The 19088-nt window shown below is 36.9% G+C and overlaps 1 protein-coding gene across 37 annotated transcripts in view; it reads right to left on the bottom strand.

Moving 5' to 3' along the window:
• Positions 1 to 19088, bottom strand: part of LOC102220084 (calcium/calmodulin-dependent protein kinase type II subunit beta) — a 79386-nt gene that overhangs the window by 33079 nt on the left and 27219 nt on the right. For 18 of the 37 annotated variants that reach the window (XM_023343052.1, XM_023343069.1, XM_023343057.1 and 15 more), the window contains exons 6-12: positions 15974 to 16046; positions 11582 to 11684; positions 10829 to 10912; positions 10583 to 10677; positions 8218 to 8340; positions 8023 to 8106; positions 6136 to 6178 (exon numbers count right to left, since the gene is read on the bottom strand). In XM_023343052.1, coding sequence (XP_023198820.1) covers positions 6136 to 6178; positions 8023 to 8106; positions 8218 to 8340; positions 10583 to 10677; positions 10829 to 10912; positions 11582 to 11684; positions 15974 to 16046 — 605 coding nt within the window. Of the gene's footprint in view, positions 1 to 2798; positions 2895 to 6135; positions 6179 to 8022; positions 8107 to 8217; positions 8341 to 10582; positions 10678 to 10828; positions 10913 to 11581; positions 11685 to 15973; positions 16047 to 19088 lie in introns of all 37 variants that reach the window. The other 19 variants (XM_023343044.1, XM_023343061.1, XM_023343047.1 and 16 more) reach the window with 3 other exon arrangements.

Below are 19088 nucleotides of genomic sequence, written 5' to 3'. Positions count from 1 at the left end.
CGCTGCATGTGCTGTACAATGGCTGCTGGAAAAGTGTTTTGTTTTTGTCTTACCATCCAGAAACCATTTGCTACATTCTTGTTAGTTGTGCAGGAGGCTCTATTGTTGCTTTTCAAAGATGTACAGGTGTATAACTGTGCATCTGTTTGCAGCCATTTTCACATGAGAGTATAATGTTGAGTTTGGGGGTGGGGGGTGTGGCCAGCAGCACCTTATTTGGATTTAAAGAGACAAAGGCCCTAAAGCAGCCCATTTTGAAAGCTCAAAACAGGCAGATCTGAGGAGACTGAAATCTTATTCTATAATAATGATTTTGTGCAAAAAATATAAACGTGTTTTATATAGTCCATAATCCTATCCTAACCTGTTCAAGGAAGCATAAGAGATCATCTTTAAGATACCCAACTTCACAATTACCCACAACTTTGTGTTGTTTAATTAATGAAATCCCATCAAAGTCTATGTTTGAAATGTGACAAAATATGGAAAAGATCAATGGGTATAAAAAAACATCACAAAGCTCTGTAGTACTAACAATCAGCATGAACTGGGTCAGTATTATAGTCCTATATTGGTCCAACTGAACCGGATAAAGAATCAACGGATCGTCTTTGGTTCAGACAGTCTCAACAACAATCCTTGACAGGCATATTACAAACAACTGCGAATTTGACAAGGTCAGAAATTTAGTCTCAAAGGAAGTTGTTTTGGTCTTTCTTTGAGTTTATGAAGCATTAAAGTCCCAGACTGTGTTCATACCATGCTTCATCTTACAGAGGTCTTTCTTCATCATATTTAGGCTAATCAAAGTAAAATAGATTGTAATCACATTTCCACTGACTGAAAAGTTTCTCTGTAGGCATGCCAATATAAAAAATATGCTAAGAAGTATTAAAAGCTCCATTGACACCATTAAAAGGTCAAACGGAGGTCAATAAACAAACATCCTAAACGTTTTTGACTATGTGAGCATGCCCAGTCTTGCATCATTTGCAGTGTTCATCATGCACCAAAAATCCCTTTTGTGCAGCAGCGCATGCACCAGTCCAGTGCCCCATGCAGCATTCACTGGCAGCTCTCGGGCAGTTCCATCCTTTAAACGTTGCAGGGGGTGAACTTTCCAGTGTCATTGTCCGACAGAGAAAAGAGAAGAGAGGGAGAGAAGAGTGAAGAGAACAGCTGAGATGGGAGTGACACGGTGGGAACATGGAAACCTGATGAAAATATGGAGACGAACCCGGTGGCGTGAAGGACGAAGATGAAAATCAGAGAGGTAGAAATGTTTGATGATGGGACAAAAGAATGGATGTAAAACGAGGGGATGAGACACATGAGATGATAGGAAGAGATTGAGAGGAAACACAGGGACAGAACATCAGTCTGACTGGAGCAAGGCCATGCTCTGTATGAGAGAAGAGGACGGGATGAAATGGAGTGATGACAGAGCAGTGATCGGCACTGAAGCCACACCATCAGATCTCAGACAGGAAGTGACATGAGCGTTGACAGTAATAGCTAGGCTTTCATCCGCTATATATTATTGTAAAGAACTGATGCAAAATAATCACATAAATCTTAAATAATAAGTTACACATTAAACTAATTTAACATATCAAAAGAGATTAAATGTTTGTAATGGCGTCTAGTGGGTAAATCACTTAACTGAAAATATAAACTAGAGCTGGGGGATGTTTACAAATAAAATCTCCAATTTCTTTCATACCTTATCCATTTTTTTCTTACTTTCTTTTCTAAAAAATAACTACAAATGACAGAAAATACTTTTAAAAAGTGGCTTTTATTTCAACCATCCCTTCCATGAGTTATGTGATAGAGTATTGGGGCTAGCCAACGAGAACGTTAGTCTAATAAAGAATATAGTCATGTTATAATATTACCAGAATAAAGAACATCTTAAACTAAAGATTAAAAGTCATTTTAATGAGTAAAAAGCTTTGATGGAGTTATTAAGAGATTATATAACCACCTTTGTGTTTTTCTTCTTCAAAACACTTCAAAGTCCTGCTACTGATAATAAATTGATGCTGATATATTGAAAGATTAAATATTTCCCTATCTGTAAAAATTACACCAAACTATAACTTCACAAGATGCTCAACTTTATTTAGCTAATATTGAGACATTATTCTCATTTTATTTCGACTTTATTGTTGTAGAACTTTATTCTTGATTTACTACAACTGTATTCTTGTGATGCATTAACTTTGTTCTCATAATTTAAAAAACGCCACATAGTTGGCCTGAACTGAACGTCCAAATCAAACAAGATGGCCGCCTTGGCTATAGAAACCACAGAAGCGCATTGGTGGAAAACTAAATCTTCAAAATCAAAAATCTAATTCATCCAATAAAATCAGTTTATTGCCCAGCCCCAATATAAACAGTTTTGTATATTAATATAATATTCAATGTGTTATTCAAAGTATAAACTTAACTCAAGAGTCCATATTTTTGTCAAAAAGTAAATTTAAACATTAAAAACATTGACTTGCATGAACAGAATCAGCTGAAAAACACAATTTAGGCTAAATAATTGGATGAAAACTAAGCTAGTCCTGCATCTGATGATTCGATGACAAATGTAGTTAGCAGTGTGGTCAGCCATCATGCTCTGAACTCCAATGCTCAGGGAGAAGAAAAGGAACAAAATGAAATGAGAGTTAGAGAAAGTTTTAGAATGAGGTCAAAGATAAAAAAAAGAAATAAATAAATCAAGTGAACAGAGAAGGAGCAGAGGGGGAGCGGGGTGGCATGCCCTGGGTGCGCCACCGTGCTACCTTGTTCCACCAGCCCTGCGGTGGTGCCGGCGGCTGCAGCCACAGCTGCCGCGGCCGCAGTCACAGAGGCTGGCGCGGTGGTCTGCCTGCTGCCGACTGTTAAAAATCCAAAAACCCAGTAACACGTGAAGAAAAAGAGTTAGACATGAAAGGAGAAGGGAGAAAGGGATCAAAGAGGTGATGGAGGAGGGAATGATGGGTACGATATTCAAGACTGATGAGTGTGAGTCGGTGAGCAGGGAGTGAAGGGGAGGGGTTGGAGGACAGGAAGGGCTCACTGGTGGAGATCCATTTACGGTTCCGGTGAGAATTTTACATCAAGTCATCACTGGCAGGAATGTCATTCATTTTAGTCTTTTAAAAATTTACCTCAATCATTCTTTTCCCAGGATGGAGTAATTATAAGTCAAACTACTTTTCAAAAACAAGAGTGACCTAGTTTGAATTTATACATACATATACAGGCCTGGCATGATAACAAATTTTGCTGGACAATAAATTGTCCCAGCAGTTATTGCAATAAACAATAATATTGTTGTTTTGAGAATATTTTCAAGTAGTACAAAGGTAATGGCATAATAATAGAAGAACACATTGTCAAAGTTCAATAAAAATTACATTCTACTGAACATTTAACAGTGGAACTGGTAGACATATTAAATATCCAAAATATAAACAAAACAACAGAAATAACTTAAATGAATTCAGCTCTCATTTATACAAACAGAGTGTCACTTTCTTGTTTGGTTTGGTTCCTGGGTTGCTTCAAAACATTAAAATCAATTTAAATACAAGAATTTAAAAAATGTGGCTCCTCTTCAAAGTAGTTGGGAAAACGGAGGCTCAAGAAAAATACAGGAGCTTGTTTTAAGTTAATAATTCCTTAATTTTGATGAAAAAGTACTTGTTCCATTGGCAGATTATTTTACTTGGGAACAATATTTTGTTATAAGTAAAGTAATCTGCCAATAGAAGTAGTACTTTTTCATCGATATTGAGAAATTGAATGTAAAAAAAGCTCATGTACTGTATCTCGCTGAAAAGTTACTTGTTAGTTTTGTCTTATTTCAAGTACATTAAGATATTTACACTAGAAACTACACCAAAAATACTTGGTAAGATTTTGTGGTTTTGCAGTGCAGCAATGTTTTATCTCAAATTCATATATTTCAATGAACGGATGTGAAACTGTATAATTTTGACATTATGTGGATTAGAGCCACAAACAAACACTTTATTTTTTTACATGTTACTCTTGTGTATAATACAATCACTCCATCCTGGAAATGAAAAGACTAAAATAAATGATTAAAATCCTAAAATGCAGCTGGCATTCATGCTCATAATGAGCGAATGTTAACTTCTGACTGAGAATGTGTGACCAGAAACAATATTTGGAGGTTTGGGAGAGAAAAATGTCAGGGAGAGAGACACAAATCTTTTGTCTGTTTGAAGCTTAACACTCTACTGCATGTTTTCTCAGTAAAAGCCTTAATGTTAGTATGATGATAATGGTAATGACGCCATTTTTAGCCAGTGTTAATATTTATGTGGCAGTATTAGTGCTTGCTGACCTTAGAAACTGCCAGTATTATTTGACGCACAAATGTGGGCTGTATTTTATTTTACAAGTTCAAAAGAGGACAATTGAATATGTATTTTTTTTACTTTTTATGGTAAAAAGTATTACATCAACATGTGAAAAATAAATAGCACCGCCTCTGTTTGTCCAGCTGCACTATTTGTGTAATGGATGACTCATCAAAGATGCTGGAAATACAGCAAAAAAGAAAAAATGCAAAAAGTACTCATTGCTTTGATTTACTGGTGGCTCAGATACTTTTTTTTTTAAATAAAACTTTTAGAGTTCTTTCTCATTCTCTGACTCATCCACCTGATGGACTCACACTTATAATGGAGTACCAGTACCTACAAAGATGAAAAAGAGTGAGAAAAGGCGCTTGAGTGAGGTGAAACAGCCGCGCTGTACACCTGGGTCAGCGTGAGCGTGTGTGGCTGTGGGAGTCGGCTGAGTGCTTGCAAAGTGGATCCTGAGACAGTTTCCAACTGTGCAGCTTACAGAGTCAGAAAGCCCACTGTGAGTCATGTTTACTAAAGCAGCATGTCAGCATAGGCACATAAACACACACAGAACACACAGATTTCACACTGACACAAACCTTTAATGATTCATTCTAAATGAAGGTCAAATGTTATCAGGAAAGTTCCAGGGCAATTCGCTCCAGGCAGGATTTTATTTTGAAAAGTTACGTTTTCTCCCAGTTTGAGATTCAGTATTACGTTGTAATTCTACAACTTTTTATTTCACTGACCACAACAAAGTGGAAAACGTCCCACTAACAGGAACTGCTGAGTCACTTTTAATGTTTTTCATCAATAACTAAAGTTAAAAACTGATCAATCACACAGAAAAATCAGCTACTAGAGGTTTTAAAGACAGTGAGAGGCAAATATTGATTCTGTCTCACTTTATTACTCCGCAGGTTCAAAATCCTGTTTAGGATTTTTACAGGGATATACAGACATACAAAAACAACAACAAAGACATTATGCATCTTTAGCTTTCGGATCAATTTCAGTGTTCCCTTTATATTATTATAAAACTATAAAATTAAATCCAAAATACTTTGTTATTGTTATTTGGACCAGAATTCCCAGCTAGCATTAGAGATAAATTGACCATCTCTGTACTGATTTAAGAATCTTTTATTTCTGATCAGTAAGTGGAGCACAACACTCTTCAGTGTAGAAGTGGGAAGAAGGCTCAAAGATACTTATTTTTAAGTAATAGTGGATCATTTTCATATTTCAGATTTGTTTCAGTCTATGTCGAGTGTCAGTGGATGTTAATTTGTGCCCGTTTTGGCGACGTCTTGTCAAATCAGAGCAAACTTCTGTTGATACCAGGAAAGCTCAAGTAGTTTTGCTTTAACATTTTGAGCTTTTTACATCTCTCCTGGATCTGTGAAACACAGTTGTTTTAAAAATAGCTAAGTAAAGCAAATAAACAGTTATGGTTAAAGAAAACACTGAAGTTGAGCTGCGATGAAATGATAATGTGATTTTGCCTTTTTATAACATGCTCTAAAAATTTCAAATTAACATTCTTAGGTTAAGGGAGAGAAGAGATTTGTTGGTACCTGTGTCAAAAGGTGCATGCCATCATTTTAGCTTTCTTCCAAAATGATGACATGCTGTAATCACAATATAACAGACTTGCAACTCAACAAACTTCTTAGTTACACTGAAAGCTGGGAATTGACTTTTGTTACTTTAGAGGTATAGTTAAAGAACTAAAAGCCCATAATGGTCTTACCTGAGAAATTTCGGGAAACCAGCATGGTTGTAAGAATTGCCCCCTAAGAGGAGCAAAAAAGCACAAAAAACATTTTAATCAGAATCATATTTATATAAAACAACATCCGTTGTGCAGTTCATTAATCAACCATTGTCCAGATCTTTTTACTTCTTCATTAAAATTGAAAACAAAGATGAATTTTTAAAAAAAAACAACTCCTGAATCAGGTTAAGAAATTAAAAATTAAAGTATTGTTGTTTTCTGGAGAATTGTGAAATCTACTTGACTTGCAACTAACTTACTTAATATGGCAGCAATTGAAGATTCAACCAAACTGGAGAAATTGAAGGGAAAAATTTTAAAAAGTTCTTAGCTGGAACTACCAACACTTTTTTTAATTCTTGATTTAACATTAGAACATCAGTGAGAGGCCAAAATGGTGATGCACAACTACATTTGATGTAAAAATAGTTCAATAAAGAGTTTTATTGCATGTTCAGCTAAAGTATTTTGGGTTTTATAAAACTTGTATCATTAAAAGAGGAGAGCACCTCAAATGTTAATGGCACATTTCAAAATTTAACTAGATGCAGTCCATTCAACACCACATTTTCTTCATCTTTCCCGATTTTAAGCTTCAATTGTCACATTTACAGTAGTTTGTGACTAACAAGTAGAAAGAATCAATTATTCCTCTAGAATACAGGACGCTGGTGGCCCCACTTGATGTTCTAATATTAAAATAATTCAATTTTGCTTTTTGTTAACTCTAATCATCTCATTGCCCGTTTATATTTTGAGTGTGAAAAGCCAGAGAGAATTGGTGGCAGCTGATGGCATGTTGGTTGAATGGTGCAACATTTGCCTGCAGCCACCTGCTCTTCTGTTTCCAGCTTCCTATGAGCTGGTATTTGAGCCGTGCCAAGAGAGGCCAAAAGCAGCAGGGTAACAGTGTCATGCTCCAACGGTTAAGCCGTTATATCCACACAAAATGTCAGCAATAAATCAGCATGAAAGGAAAAGTTTTGGATGCAACATAACTTTGCTCTTTTTACCTCATTTTAACTATAAAGTCTATCTCAAGGTGACCTGTCATAACCTTCTTTGAACAGGTTATGACAGGTTAGGTCATAACTTGCATAAATTCTTTGCACAAAATTCTTCTTAGATAGTGACATCTAGGAATAATAATAATAATCTCTTGTCACTTCAAATCTAAATAAGCTGCTGCTGGCCACAACCCCCAACTCAAAGTTTACACTCGCACGTGAAAATGGCTGCAAACAGATGTGCAAATATACATCCATATATCTTTGAAAAGCAGAAGTGGAGCCTCCTGCACAACCAAATCGAATGCAGCAAGTGGTTTCCGGATGGTAAGTCAACAACAAAACACTTGTCTTTTCCAGCAGCCATTGTAAAACCAGTTGACCAAACGTGCCGGAGCTCCACTTGGGTTGCTAGGCAATGGGATGGGCAAGTCTGGGGTTGCTAGGTAACAGCACAGTGTGATGTTACATTCGGGAGGTTTTTGAAATGGATTACTTTTCAGACACCAAAAAACATTAATTTATTATCAAAAAATAAATTTTCGCTGTTTTATAAAAGCAGCAGAAACCCAATAAGTAGCATGAAAAGTGCCAAACATGAACTTTGCATAATAGGTCCCTTTAAATATATCATGTGTTCATTATATATCATCTAAGGGAAATAATTATTTACTTAACTGTATATTCAGAGCAATGTGTGCTGCTCTCACAAAAACAGGCATAAATACTGAAATTACAAATAAGACTTAAAAAATATAGACAAGGAAAATAGGAAAATTGATTTCATTTCAGCTCACATGAGAGAGTTTTAGAGGAGAGGAGTAAGATGTTGGAGACTAAAAGCATGCAAACAAACCTTGAGTTTCCTCCTGGCATTGAATTTCTTCAGGCACTCCACAGTCTCCTGTCTGTGCATCATAGATGCCACAGTGGATCGTTGCTTTGAAGAGAAAGAAAAGCAGAGGACACGATAAACAAAAAACATGAAAACATTCAGTGTTGTCATCTGTAAGCTTGAATTTAGTTAGATAGCAAAGACGGGACCACTTACGCAGACCCATGGGTGCTTAAGAGCCTCCTGAGCAGTGATCCTCTTGGCTGGGTTGATTGTAAGCATCTGGTTGATCAGGTTTTTCGCCTCTGGGGTGACTGTATCCCACTCTGGGGATGGAAACTAGAACACACAACAATATATCATTAAATTAGTTGATAATCCAACAATAAAAATGTTGGTTGTTGCTCATGTTTGAATAGAGTCAAACTTCTCTGCACAGTTTTTAAAGGTACAACTTAGGACATTAGTGAAATACAAGAAGATGCAATACGGATGTCCAAACGCACATAAATCTAACATGAAACTCAATTTAGAACTACTTAACAGCTCATACTGACGAGTTTTTTTTACTGGTCTTATCTTGGCACCAGTTCTTGGCACCAGAACTGATTTCACTGGGGTTGTATGAACCAAACTGCAAAACAATGTTTCACTTTTGATTTACGACCTAAAAAAGAAGAGATATAGATATACCTCGCTTCAACAATGTTAAAAGTCAGATTAGTTTTGCAATAACACAAGTGCACTGTCTCCAGGCCTTGGGCTGTTTGTTTTAACACCACCTGTCATGTAGCGAATGTAGCTCAGTGCACTGCATAGATTTACACTGACAGTTGATATTTTTAGCTCAATTTATAAATGTTATTTTAAATCTAGTTTATAAACACAGGTTTTTATGACTTATTTATAAATCCAGCTCTAAACTGTGGGTATAAACAAAGACTGCAGATTACTGGATTTTTTTTCTTGTTAAATATTCCCAGCTGGTATTTATAAATGCAGATTAAAACCATTCCAGGTTACAAATAAATTAATAAAGTAAGTATTTACAGGGTTAACAATCAGTCAGACATGATGTTACAAATGTAGAGTTAAAATAGAAATTATGTCTAAAACAACCACTATAAATTAGGAATGTTTTTTAATACAGATACTTGCTTCTAATGCAAAGTGAATAAAAACACTCACTGCACAGTGATTCTTCATAATTAGCTTACAACAGAGAAAGTTTTAAAGTTTTTACTAAAAAAGGCATTTTAAGTTATGTGATGATGTAATGGCCAGTTGGAAATTGGCTCAGTGCTAATCAGGCCCAGATTAGAGATTAGCACTGATGTGTCACTGGTGGAAAATCCCTAATAATAATAATAATAATAATAATAATAATAATAATAATATTAATGTTCTCTGAAACATTTTATCTCAACCCTTTTATATAGCATTGTTGTTGTCAGCTGTACTTTGGTCTTCTAATGTATTTGATCCAAAGTATAATATATTGCATTTCGTGTTAACAATTTATTCACACTTAATACTAAGATTACTGTACATAAACATACATAAAACACTCCTCTTCACTCCTCTCCTCTAAAAAGTCTTATTTTTTCTTTAAATCAAAAGAACAAAGATTTTGTAAATTTTTGTTAAAACAAGCAGCATGATTTCAGATTTGCATTTTAAATAAGATTTTTACATCTGATAAAACACCCTATATTAGAGTAATTTTAAATACATCAATTTCATATTTTTGGTCTCCATAAGATAAATATAGTGCAGAACATCCCTAAAATAGCCTTCCATGATTAAATGGTCAAAAGAAGATATCATTCTCTGTCTGCAGGACTGAAGCTCTTTAAAGAGCCGGACTGTATTTGATTGAATGCTTCAATTAATTCATGCATACTGCTCACTGTTCCCACCCCTGTGCTTTGCAAGGACCGTACTCATCTACCCAACATGGCTGCTCAGGACACATTTTGAAAAGCTTGTTAGATTTTCATAGTGCAATAAGTAAAAGAAAAGAAAAGAAAATACAGGAAAAGAAAAAAAATCAAAAGTGCAAAAAGTTGGGAAAATTTCAAACTTAAAGTCATTAATAACATGCAGTGAAAATTTCTTCCCAGAACAGATTATCAATGCACATATTGACAACTGTTGAGGACTACTTTTATCAACTTTATTAATGTTTTAGAAACACAGCAAACATGATTTTTACATATAAGCCACAGCGGCTCTCTTTGGTCGGATTGTTTATTAAAACTGAAAGGCCAGTCCAAGCGGAGCCTCCAGCAATTTGTTCAGAATCCCTCAACCCATCAGGTCCTGTTGTGTTTAGGCATAAACACTAAGGTCTGTGCCCCATGAGGACAGAATCACTGCCAGATAGTCAGTCAGTTTCTCTCTCTTTATTTGGCATGAAGTTTACTGTGATCCATGGTGAAACCTGAGCTCTTGCACCCCCTGAAATATGAATGAGGTGACTCGGTTACGCAAGAGCAGCCAAAAGGGAACGGGGGCAGCGGGAGCAGCAGGGAGGGCATCACGATGGAAGGAGGAGAAGGGAAAAAGAGCAGAGACTCACATCATAAGCCCCAGCCTTGATCTGCTGGTACAGCTTGTGCTGGTCCTCGTCCCAGAAAGGAGGGTAACCCACCAGCAGGATGTAGAGAATCACCCCTGAATCACAAACACACACAAGAAAACATACACACCGACGAAACAAAAACACACACATCATCAACTCAACCTTCCGCTGTTTTGTGTGTGATCACTTAGGAAATACCATATGGATGTTGTGTTTAAACGAGTGTGTTTCTCTACAACTCACCGCAGGCCCAGATGTCCACAGGTTTGCCATATGCCTCCTTCCTCAATACCTCGGGGGACAGGTATCCTGGTGTTCCTGCAAACCCTGCAGCAAAAAAAACATCCACTATTGATTAGCAAGGCAACAGATTGTGCAGAGAAACCAACAAAATAGTCAGTATTTTAGCCTTGAACTGCTGGAAATTCTCAGTCATACACTGTGACCTATTTGTCTAACAAATACTAACTCCTTCAGTTAATTTCACTGCAAATGCACAAAATCCTACTAAGTATTTTTGGTCTAGTTTCTAGTGCAAACCTCTTAGTACACTTGAAATAGGACAAAAGTAACTTACAAGCAACTTTTCAACAAGAAATATTAGCTTGTTTTAAGTAAATAATTTCTTACTATTGATGAAAAACTACTAGTTCGACTGGCAGAAAACTTTACTTATGAAAATATATTTTTCTCATTGCAGTCTACAACAAATGAAAAATGGTTGGCTACACAAAACCTAAAACCTAAAATCGTAACTTCCTTCTCTACAAAAGTCAATATTATAATCACAACTTTATAAAGATCACAAATTTAGGAAGACAAAAAAAAAGTGCAACAAAAATGTTGTTATCCAAGCTGTACTCTTTATTGTGTTTAGCTTATAAAATGTTTAAGTTGCCTCCATATGGGGGACGAAACACAATGACAGAGTAGTTTATTATGGCAATTGAATAAAATGTACCCCAGATTTACTGCCGTTGCTTCTGGGATACCTACCAAACCAGGCCTGCTGATCCCCCTGCACCTCGATGGCCAGGCCAAAGTCTGCAAGCTTCACTGCAGCATTCTTACACTTGCTTGCGAGGAGCAGGTTCTCTGGCTGAAGAGAAGAAGACGGCAAAAGGTTATCAAAGAACTTATAGGACAAGAAAACGACAATCCTCGTGGAGTAAAAGCTAGAAGCAGACATGCAAAAAAGTTTGCAAAGGGGTTCATGAAGGCTGCTTTCAGTCAAGACAAACATTTGCAAGGCACACGTTTTATGTTTTTATTCATGCATTGACAGATAACAGATTTACAGTAGAAGTTGGTCCACATTACAACAGTTAAACCTGATAAGTCTGCAGCACTCTTATTTCCTGGCCTCATGCAATGAGGCTCTATAGGCTCCATCTCTGTGGCCTAGAAAATGCAGCTAGCCTCATTATTCTCTGTTAGAGGAGAGCTCTAATAATGGGCATCTATCCCCACTGGTCTCTGCTCTTTCTCACTTTCTTCTTAGTCTCACTTAATCATTGCCTCTGTAAAGGTAACAGGCAGCTCTGACTACTGCATAAAGCCCTCCTGCGGGAAATATTAACACAAAATATGATCTGGGGCTATCATTTTTTCCAATAATCTTGATGCTGGATAATCACCAGGATTGCTAACATAATTACTTACATATTATGTCAGATTGGTTATCAAAGTTACCCTTTAATCTGCATAGGTAGATTCAATTATTTCAGTCGATGCCTGGGGAGTTAGACGCCTACCCAAACACTTAACTTCAAAGTTAACATAGGAAAAAAAAAGACTTCTTGGTGTCAGTGAAGCGTCAGCTTTTAAAGTTTTTTTTTAACATCCTTTAGCTAATGCAGCTGTTTCCTAATATAGATCAGTGAAGAGCAACATGTGTCCAAACTTTTTGAAATCAAAGAATTAGGACATTATATTTAGGTTGGATATCTGTCACCACTTCCCCTGCAATGCAGCAGCATCTGCCTGCATCCTTTCATTGTTTTCTGTCCTCAAATCAGACGATTCGCCTGTCCTCAAAACACACGTAGTTAGAGTCGTGCTTCTGCTAGCATCTTAAGCCAAGAAGGCAAAAGAATTGGTAATGCTTCCATTTTGAGCCTATATCATGTCATGATATTCTCCTTGCACTTGGTTAGGTTTTCTTTTGCAAACCAGGGAGTTTAGAAGGTGCCAGCGCAGTATAATCTGTGACAACGAATGTGGGTGAAATTTGTGAGGAAGCAGCGGCTTCCATCAAAAAGGTGACCTCGCATTCAAACACTAAGTAACAAACATCAGCGCTGCTTGACACAAGAGCACCGCCTTTTCTCCTGCTACCTTTTGGCAGACTAAGCGCAGAGAAGATTAGCAGCTGGTTTTGGTTGATGAGTGCAGAGAGGGACGGTTACCGACAGATGATGGAAAAGCTGCATTGGAGAGCAGGTCATGAGTGGGTGTTTGATTTGGAGAAATTCCCAGTCTCAGATTTTCGCACTTCCTCTTCTATTTATTTACCAGTTAAGGATCTGGTACTGAGGAGGGAGAGTGGCAGGTATGTACACATACGTTGGGAAGCTGACTATTTTTAAGGAATTTGCAGAGCAGGAACCTGAAGTTCAACTACATCAGTGAACTTTGATTTAGTAGAACACAAAACATGTTTTAAGCAGCAGCTGCATTTTGAAACTCCATGTGTTTTAACAGCAAAATACAGTGTACTGTCAAAGTATTTATACTCTTTGAACATTTTAACACTCTGTCATGTGAAACCCACAAATATATTTTATTATATTTTATGTGGTAGACCAACGGTGCATAGTTTTAAAAATGCTGATAAATAAAAACTGGAACAGCATGGCTGACATCTGTATTAAGCCCCATTGTCCCAATACTTTGCAGAACCAATTTTTTAGCAATTTGAGCTGCAAGCATGTTGAGAGTTATATCTTAACCAACTCTGCAATTTTTTTCACTTTTAACCACTTATGTTTGGTCTTTGATTAGGCCACAGTATACACATACTATATGGTACAACTAGAGCTCAAGGTTAAACTTTGCTCAAGCTTTTTTTTTGTTTGTTTTTGTTTTTTTTCTGTATTTGTATTCAGCCCCATTGACTCCAGCTGACCAAAACATTTCTTCCACACACTGTGGTTAGATCCACAGATGACCCCACGTTTCTTTCTTCGTACCACTTTTCTAGGGAGCACTACATTGCTACGTTTTCGGTTCTGATGCTGGATTGATGTTTTTGAAATGTTTTGAACTTGGCACGTTGTTTCATGACCTGACTCTGCTCTAAACCTCTCCACAGCTTTCTCCCTGATTGGTCTGCTGTGTTTCTTGATGTCGTTTGTTCACTAATCTTCCCCAAAAAACCTTCACAGACAGCTGTGTTTATACGGACTGCAACTGTTTGCATTTGATTTTACTTAGTGGTATCAGAGCGAAGGGGGCTAAATACAAATGTGTCAAAAACCTTAAAAACCCAGTGTCACTTTTATTCCAGGTTGTGTTAGGTTCCATCACATAATATCCCAAAACAAAAATACACTAATAGTCCACACCTATCACACCTAATAGTCCAGTAGACTCGGTGCAAGTGGGGACAAAAAGTGCAACATTTGTTAGATTTTCAGCTGGTGTGGTTCGCTTTCACACTGCACTGTGTCAAACGATCCAAACTAACTGAAAATCTGCTCCCCTCCTCGCCTGTGGTGGCACTGCACCAAGAACCACAGAAGGAACATGAAGACCTCTGAAGAAGACATGAACACAACTTCCTTCTTCACAAAATATAAACAAAAATTGAAAGAAGTCAGATTTTAGCAGTTGTAGGATTTCTCTTTTGTCTTTGGTAAAAGAAAAAGCCATTTCTCCCGCTAGCACTAGACTTTCACGTTTGTTTTGGATGTATTACCCAGAATGCCATGTGCTATAGTTCGCTTCCTGCTTATTGAATAGTCTCCGGTCCACTTAGATTTCATTTATGTATTCGAACCATGCCAGTGTTCACTTCCACTGAACCAACCCTTGGTTTGTAGGCTTTTTTTTTAGTTCAATTCTGCATTCACACATCCCCAAATGAACCAGACTTTCTAGGTAAATGAACTAGAGTTTGAATAAAGCGGACTAAACAGAGCTGATGTGAATGCACACTAAAAGTTTGTAGCTCAATGGAGTTGGAAAAACTTTTTACTGCACATTACATCGTCTTCTGTACAGTGTGTGCATTGAGATTGCTTTTGTTGGCACAAAGTCACAACTTGACTCTATTGTCATGTCTATTGCTAATTCGAGGGATCATGTCAGTCGGGCTGTCCTCAGTCATCACACTATGACCTATTGCGAGAAACACTCTCCGGTGCATGGCTGTGAAACAAGATAGGTGCGTAAGCTAAATAAAGCCTTTGCCCACAACAGTTCTGATAAACACAGCAGCCTTTGCTGGAATGCCAGGACTGACATTTGCATAGAGGTCTACTTGACAAAGTGCATCATGCAAAACAAGATGCAACATACAGACAGGAAGAACATACAGAAATACCAGCAGGTACAACACAAGCAGCAAAATGCAAGACTGGGAAACAGGTTGATTTCTATTTGTTTATAGACACAGATCATATTTGACATGTTGTTTGGAGAAGTAGTAAAAGCATCTCAGCAAAAAAAAAAAAAATCCCTTGAGAGCACTGAAGGCTGTGTGGACAATCTGACAAATTATTCCTGACAAAATCACCTCTAAATTTACAACCAGTTCTTCTTGCAACCGGTAAACATAAACTAATCGCAAGTTAATAATTACTATTTTACAAGAAAATGGTTTTCATGGGTGTAATATCAATCCAAACCACAGAATACCTGATAAAGGAATATATATTACTTCTCGCTGTCAAGTAAAAGAACCTGAGATGAGGTACTCTCTCAGCTGATATTATGTGGAGCAGGTGTGACAGAAATCCTGCTACAAAAAGGTTACATAGCAGAAGCATTGGTCAGCCTGCATGACCTGCATTGCATGCTTGACATTGTTGCATGCTTGAACTCTCTACACACTAAAAGTTATGTTTATACAAAAATGTAGCTGCAAGTTTAGTATAACTGAAGAAACCTGGAGAAAACTCAGGGAACATTTTGCCCTGAATCTGCATGACTTTCGAATTTAAAAACCAGGTATTATGTTCAGTCTGAACTGTAATATGAGCAATGAGATGATCCACAGCCCTCTATAACTCTTCAGACTTTGCAAGCAACAACTACAACGTCTTACCAACAGAAGACGTTGTAGTTCGTTAAACTACAGAACAGCTCGACCATGAACCCCAAAGACACAAAAATATAAGTAATATATAACTTTACGTGGGCAGCAAAGCAATTCCCATCACTCACCTTTAGGTCCCGGTGCACCACGCCCATTTGATGGCAGTGAAGCACCGCCTCCAGGATCTGCTGGATGCAATGACTGCATGCAAACACCAAGGGAAGGGGGGGGCGCATGTTAGTCTTAGCAGCGCTGCAAACCCGTGCACAGGCCATGGGGTGCAGAAAAGAAAGGGTAGGTGGGTGGTGGGGAAGATTTTAGGGGTAGAACAAGAGTTGAAAAGACTCTTCTGTTGCCAGAGTGCTACATTTGAACCATTCGCTGGCTTTGGTGGACCCAAAACAAGCAAAATGATCAGAAAATGAAGCTAAATCTGTTGCCTCTGAGTTAGCCTTAAAGCCATAGCATAAAACCAATACATAAAGGATTCATTTTAGAGTGGACTTTTTTAGGTTAATTGTTGTGGAGAATTACAGTAACCTAAATGGTAGAATGGTACAGCTGTGGATTTTCTGCAACAGAAGACTCCTTTATGTCAATCTAATATGCAAGAACCAGCTGATGGAGGCAATTACTTTTAGTTTGATATATTTTTCAACAACCCTCATCCAAAAAATATTAGAAATTTCATCTGACTCTAGATGCCCTTCCACCATCCGTGTTTTACCCAGCAGGCCTCGGTGAAGGTGGGATATGAAAATATGGCTGGCCACAGGGGGGCAAGGAAAACATTGATGAAGAAGGTAAACGAAGGGTTGAGTCATTACGCAATTAATAACATTTGAAAATTGTGTCTGTATGAGAACAAGCTGATAAGACTGAAATAAATGTGATGTTGGCAAGTCATCAGAGACTAAAAACAGAGATAAAGAAACTAGGAGGCAGCAGAAGTGTGAGACTAGATAATACATCTGCCATGATGGAAGAGGTGGCTATGATTAACGGGAAGACGACACTGACAGGATACAACAAGGTATAAAAGTATGAATATTATCAGATGATGGATGAGTAGAGCTGCAATGACACACACTTCTATAAAGTACATGCATTTATATCTGGACTGGTGTGTGTCTGTGTTTGGTAAAAGCTTCATCATGCATGAGTGCCTCCTGTGCACTGAACTTTTTTTTAAAGGATTTAGTTTGTGGGTTAAAATATCTGATTTAATGTCTACGCATAATTATCAAATGGTGCACTCTGTGGCATGTGGTTTTGTACTACTGAGGTTAGATTAGAAATAATTTGAGATGTTTTTAATTTAAAGGAAGAAGAGGTAGAGCATGCACGTTCTTTTCCTCATGAATGTCTGCAATAAAATTTGATTCCAGAACAATAAATTCTCTTACTAAACTACCAACTTTGTTGTGTTTTGGTATATTGGAGGCCATTAATTAATTCTGTAATTTACTGAAAACTTTTGTTTCCTTAAGATGAAGACCTATCATGGGCAGAAAGTAAAAAGTTTTTAAAAATTCTACTCAATAATAAAAATACTGTTGATTTGAAAAGAAATGTGCAAAAGGTGAAGAATCCAGTTATTGAATTTAAAAACACAGCTACAAAATGAATATCAAATAAAAAAACAAAAGTAATGGTGAGAGAGAGCTCTTAATTGGGATGTATTTCCACTTTTAAAGAACCATCAATTCTTTTATCATATTTTTCGTCCATTTTTCCCCTTCCAGCCACACATCAAACTAATATAATGAGGAAAGTGACTGCATGGAATCTCTTTGACATTTGTTGATATAACTTTCTTCCTACTTTTTAAAACTATACTAAATTTGCTTTGATTGCAATTACAGGGTATTCATTTGAAAGGGAAATGTCTTAATGGTGGCAGAGATTGGATGAAGAACTACCAACACAGAATAAAATCATTTCTGTGCAATTTTCAGTTGCACAAAACATGTAAATCAAATATCTATTTGTTTACAAAACATCTAAACTAGTTACTATGGGGTCTAATATGCTGTCATCAGGGTAAAATTCATTTTTAGCAATTATCTGATCTGTATAAGGCCGGTAATGTATCTAAATCTAAAGTTAAAAATCATCCTTTGATCTAAAAGAAATTCAGTAAAATTACAAAGTAGACCCTTGATGTAACGAAACCTAAATTACATAACAAGTCTATGTGGGGTCAGAGACACACAATCTGAAACACAGAGAGACGGTGGAGGAAAAAGATGCATTGACCTGAGTGCAAAGTTCAGGGCTATAAATTAAGAGCACTGTCTCATCTCTAAAGGTCTCCCAATGAATAAATACTGGGCAGTTCACATATACTTAGTGTATCTGGATACTGGGTGATCACAAGAAGAAATGTGGCTGCACATAAGCTCTGTCCTATAAAATCAAAACTTGTTTGTATTTTGTATGTGTTGTTTCTGTAGTGAAGACGCCTTTGCAATAATAATCTGCTCTTGTTCTTCACCGAGGTTCAGGATAAAACAGATCAAACCGAAAAAAGTACAACAAAACAGGCATTTTGCTTTGACTTTACATACTGACAAGTCTGAGTAATCATTCTTAATGTCTTCATATCCTTACAGCAAAAAAATTGAATAAAAATGCATGTTTTTGTACATCTTTGACAAACAGATGAGCAAAGTTTTTTGTTTTTTTTCCACTCACAGAATGCCACTAATGTAGATGCTTGAAACTTAATCCTGATTATTACTGTAGCCATTTTTTGTCATACATTCTGCTAAAGATCACACCCATTAGTGAGTGAACTGTTTTTCTTCTTCTCCTAAAAGAGCTTTGTGGCTCCATTAATGACTCCAAGCTGACATGCTCACGCACCAACATACACTAAGCAAGAACATCATTTTAAAAATCCACTGATTACCCCATCTAGAAATTTCAGCATTATACAAACACAGAGCACCTATATTTTATTTAAGTATGGCACATAAATAAATTAACATTTACTGCTGTCTAGACACTTCTTTGACATATGCATAATGAGATAATTAATTAGGGCTACACAATAAATCAATACCAATATATTTCGCAATAGACACATGATCAACATCAATACATAATACGTCTGATAGAATATTAAATCATTTCACTGAACTTCCATCCAGAACCTCACAGGTTTTCCCGCACTCTTTTGTTACCTAGCAACAACTTCTTGAGCAACTTGCGCAGCAGAAGTTCAAGGTTTTGCTTCAT

The sequence above is a fragment of the Xiphophorus maculatus genome, chromosome 12, assembly GCF_002775205.1.
Source record: "Xiphophorus maculatus strain JP 163 A chromosome 12, X_maculatus-5.0-male, whole genome shotgun sequence".
NCBI lineage: Eukaryota > Metazoa > Chordata > Actinopteri > Cyprinodontiformes > Poeciliidae > Xiphophorus > Xiphophorus maculatus.
Note: the sequence above shows the minus strand (reverse complement) of the source record. Positions and strands in the feature narration are given on the sequence as shown.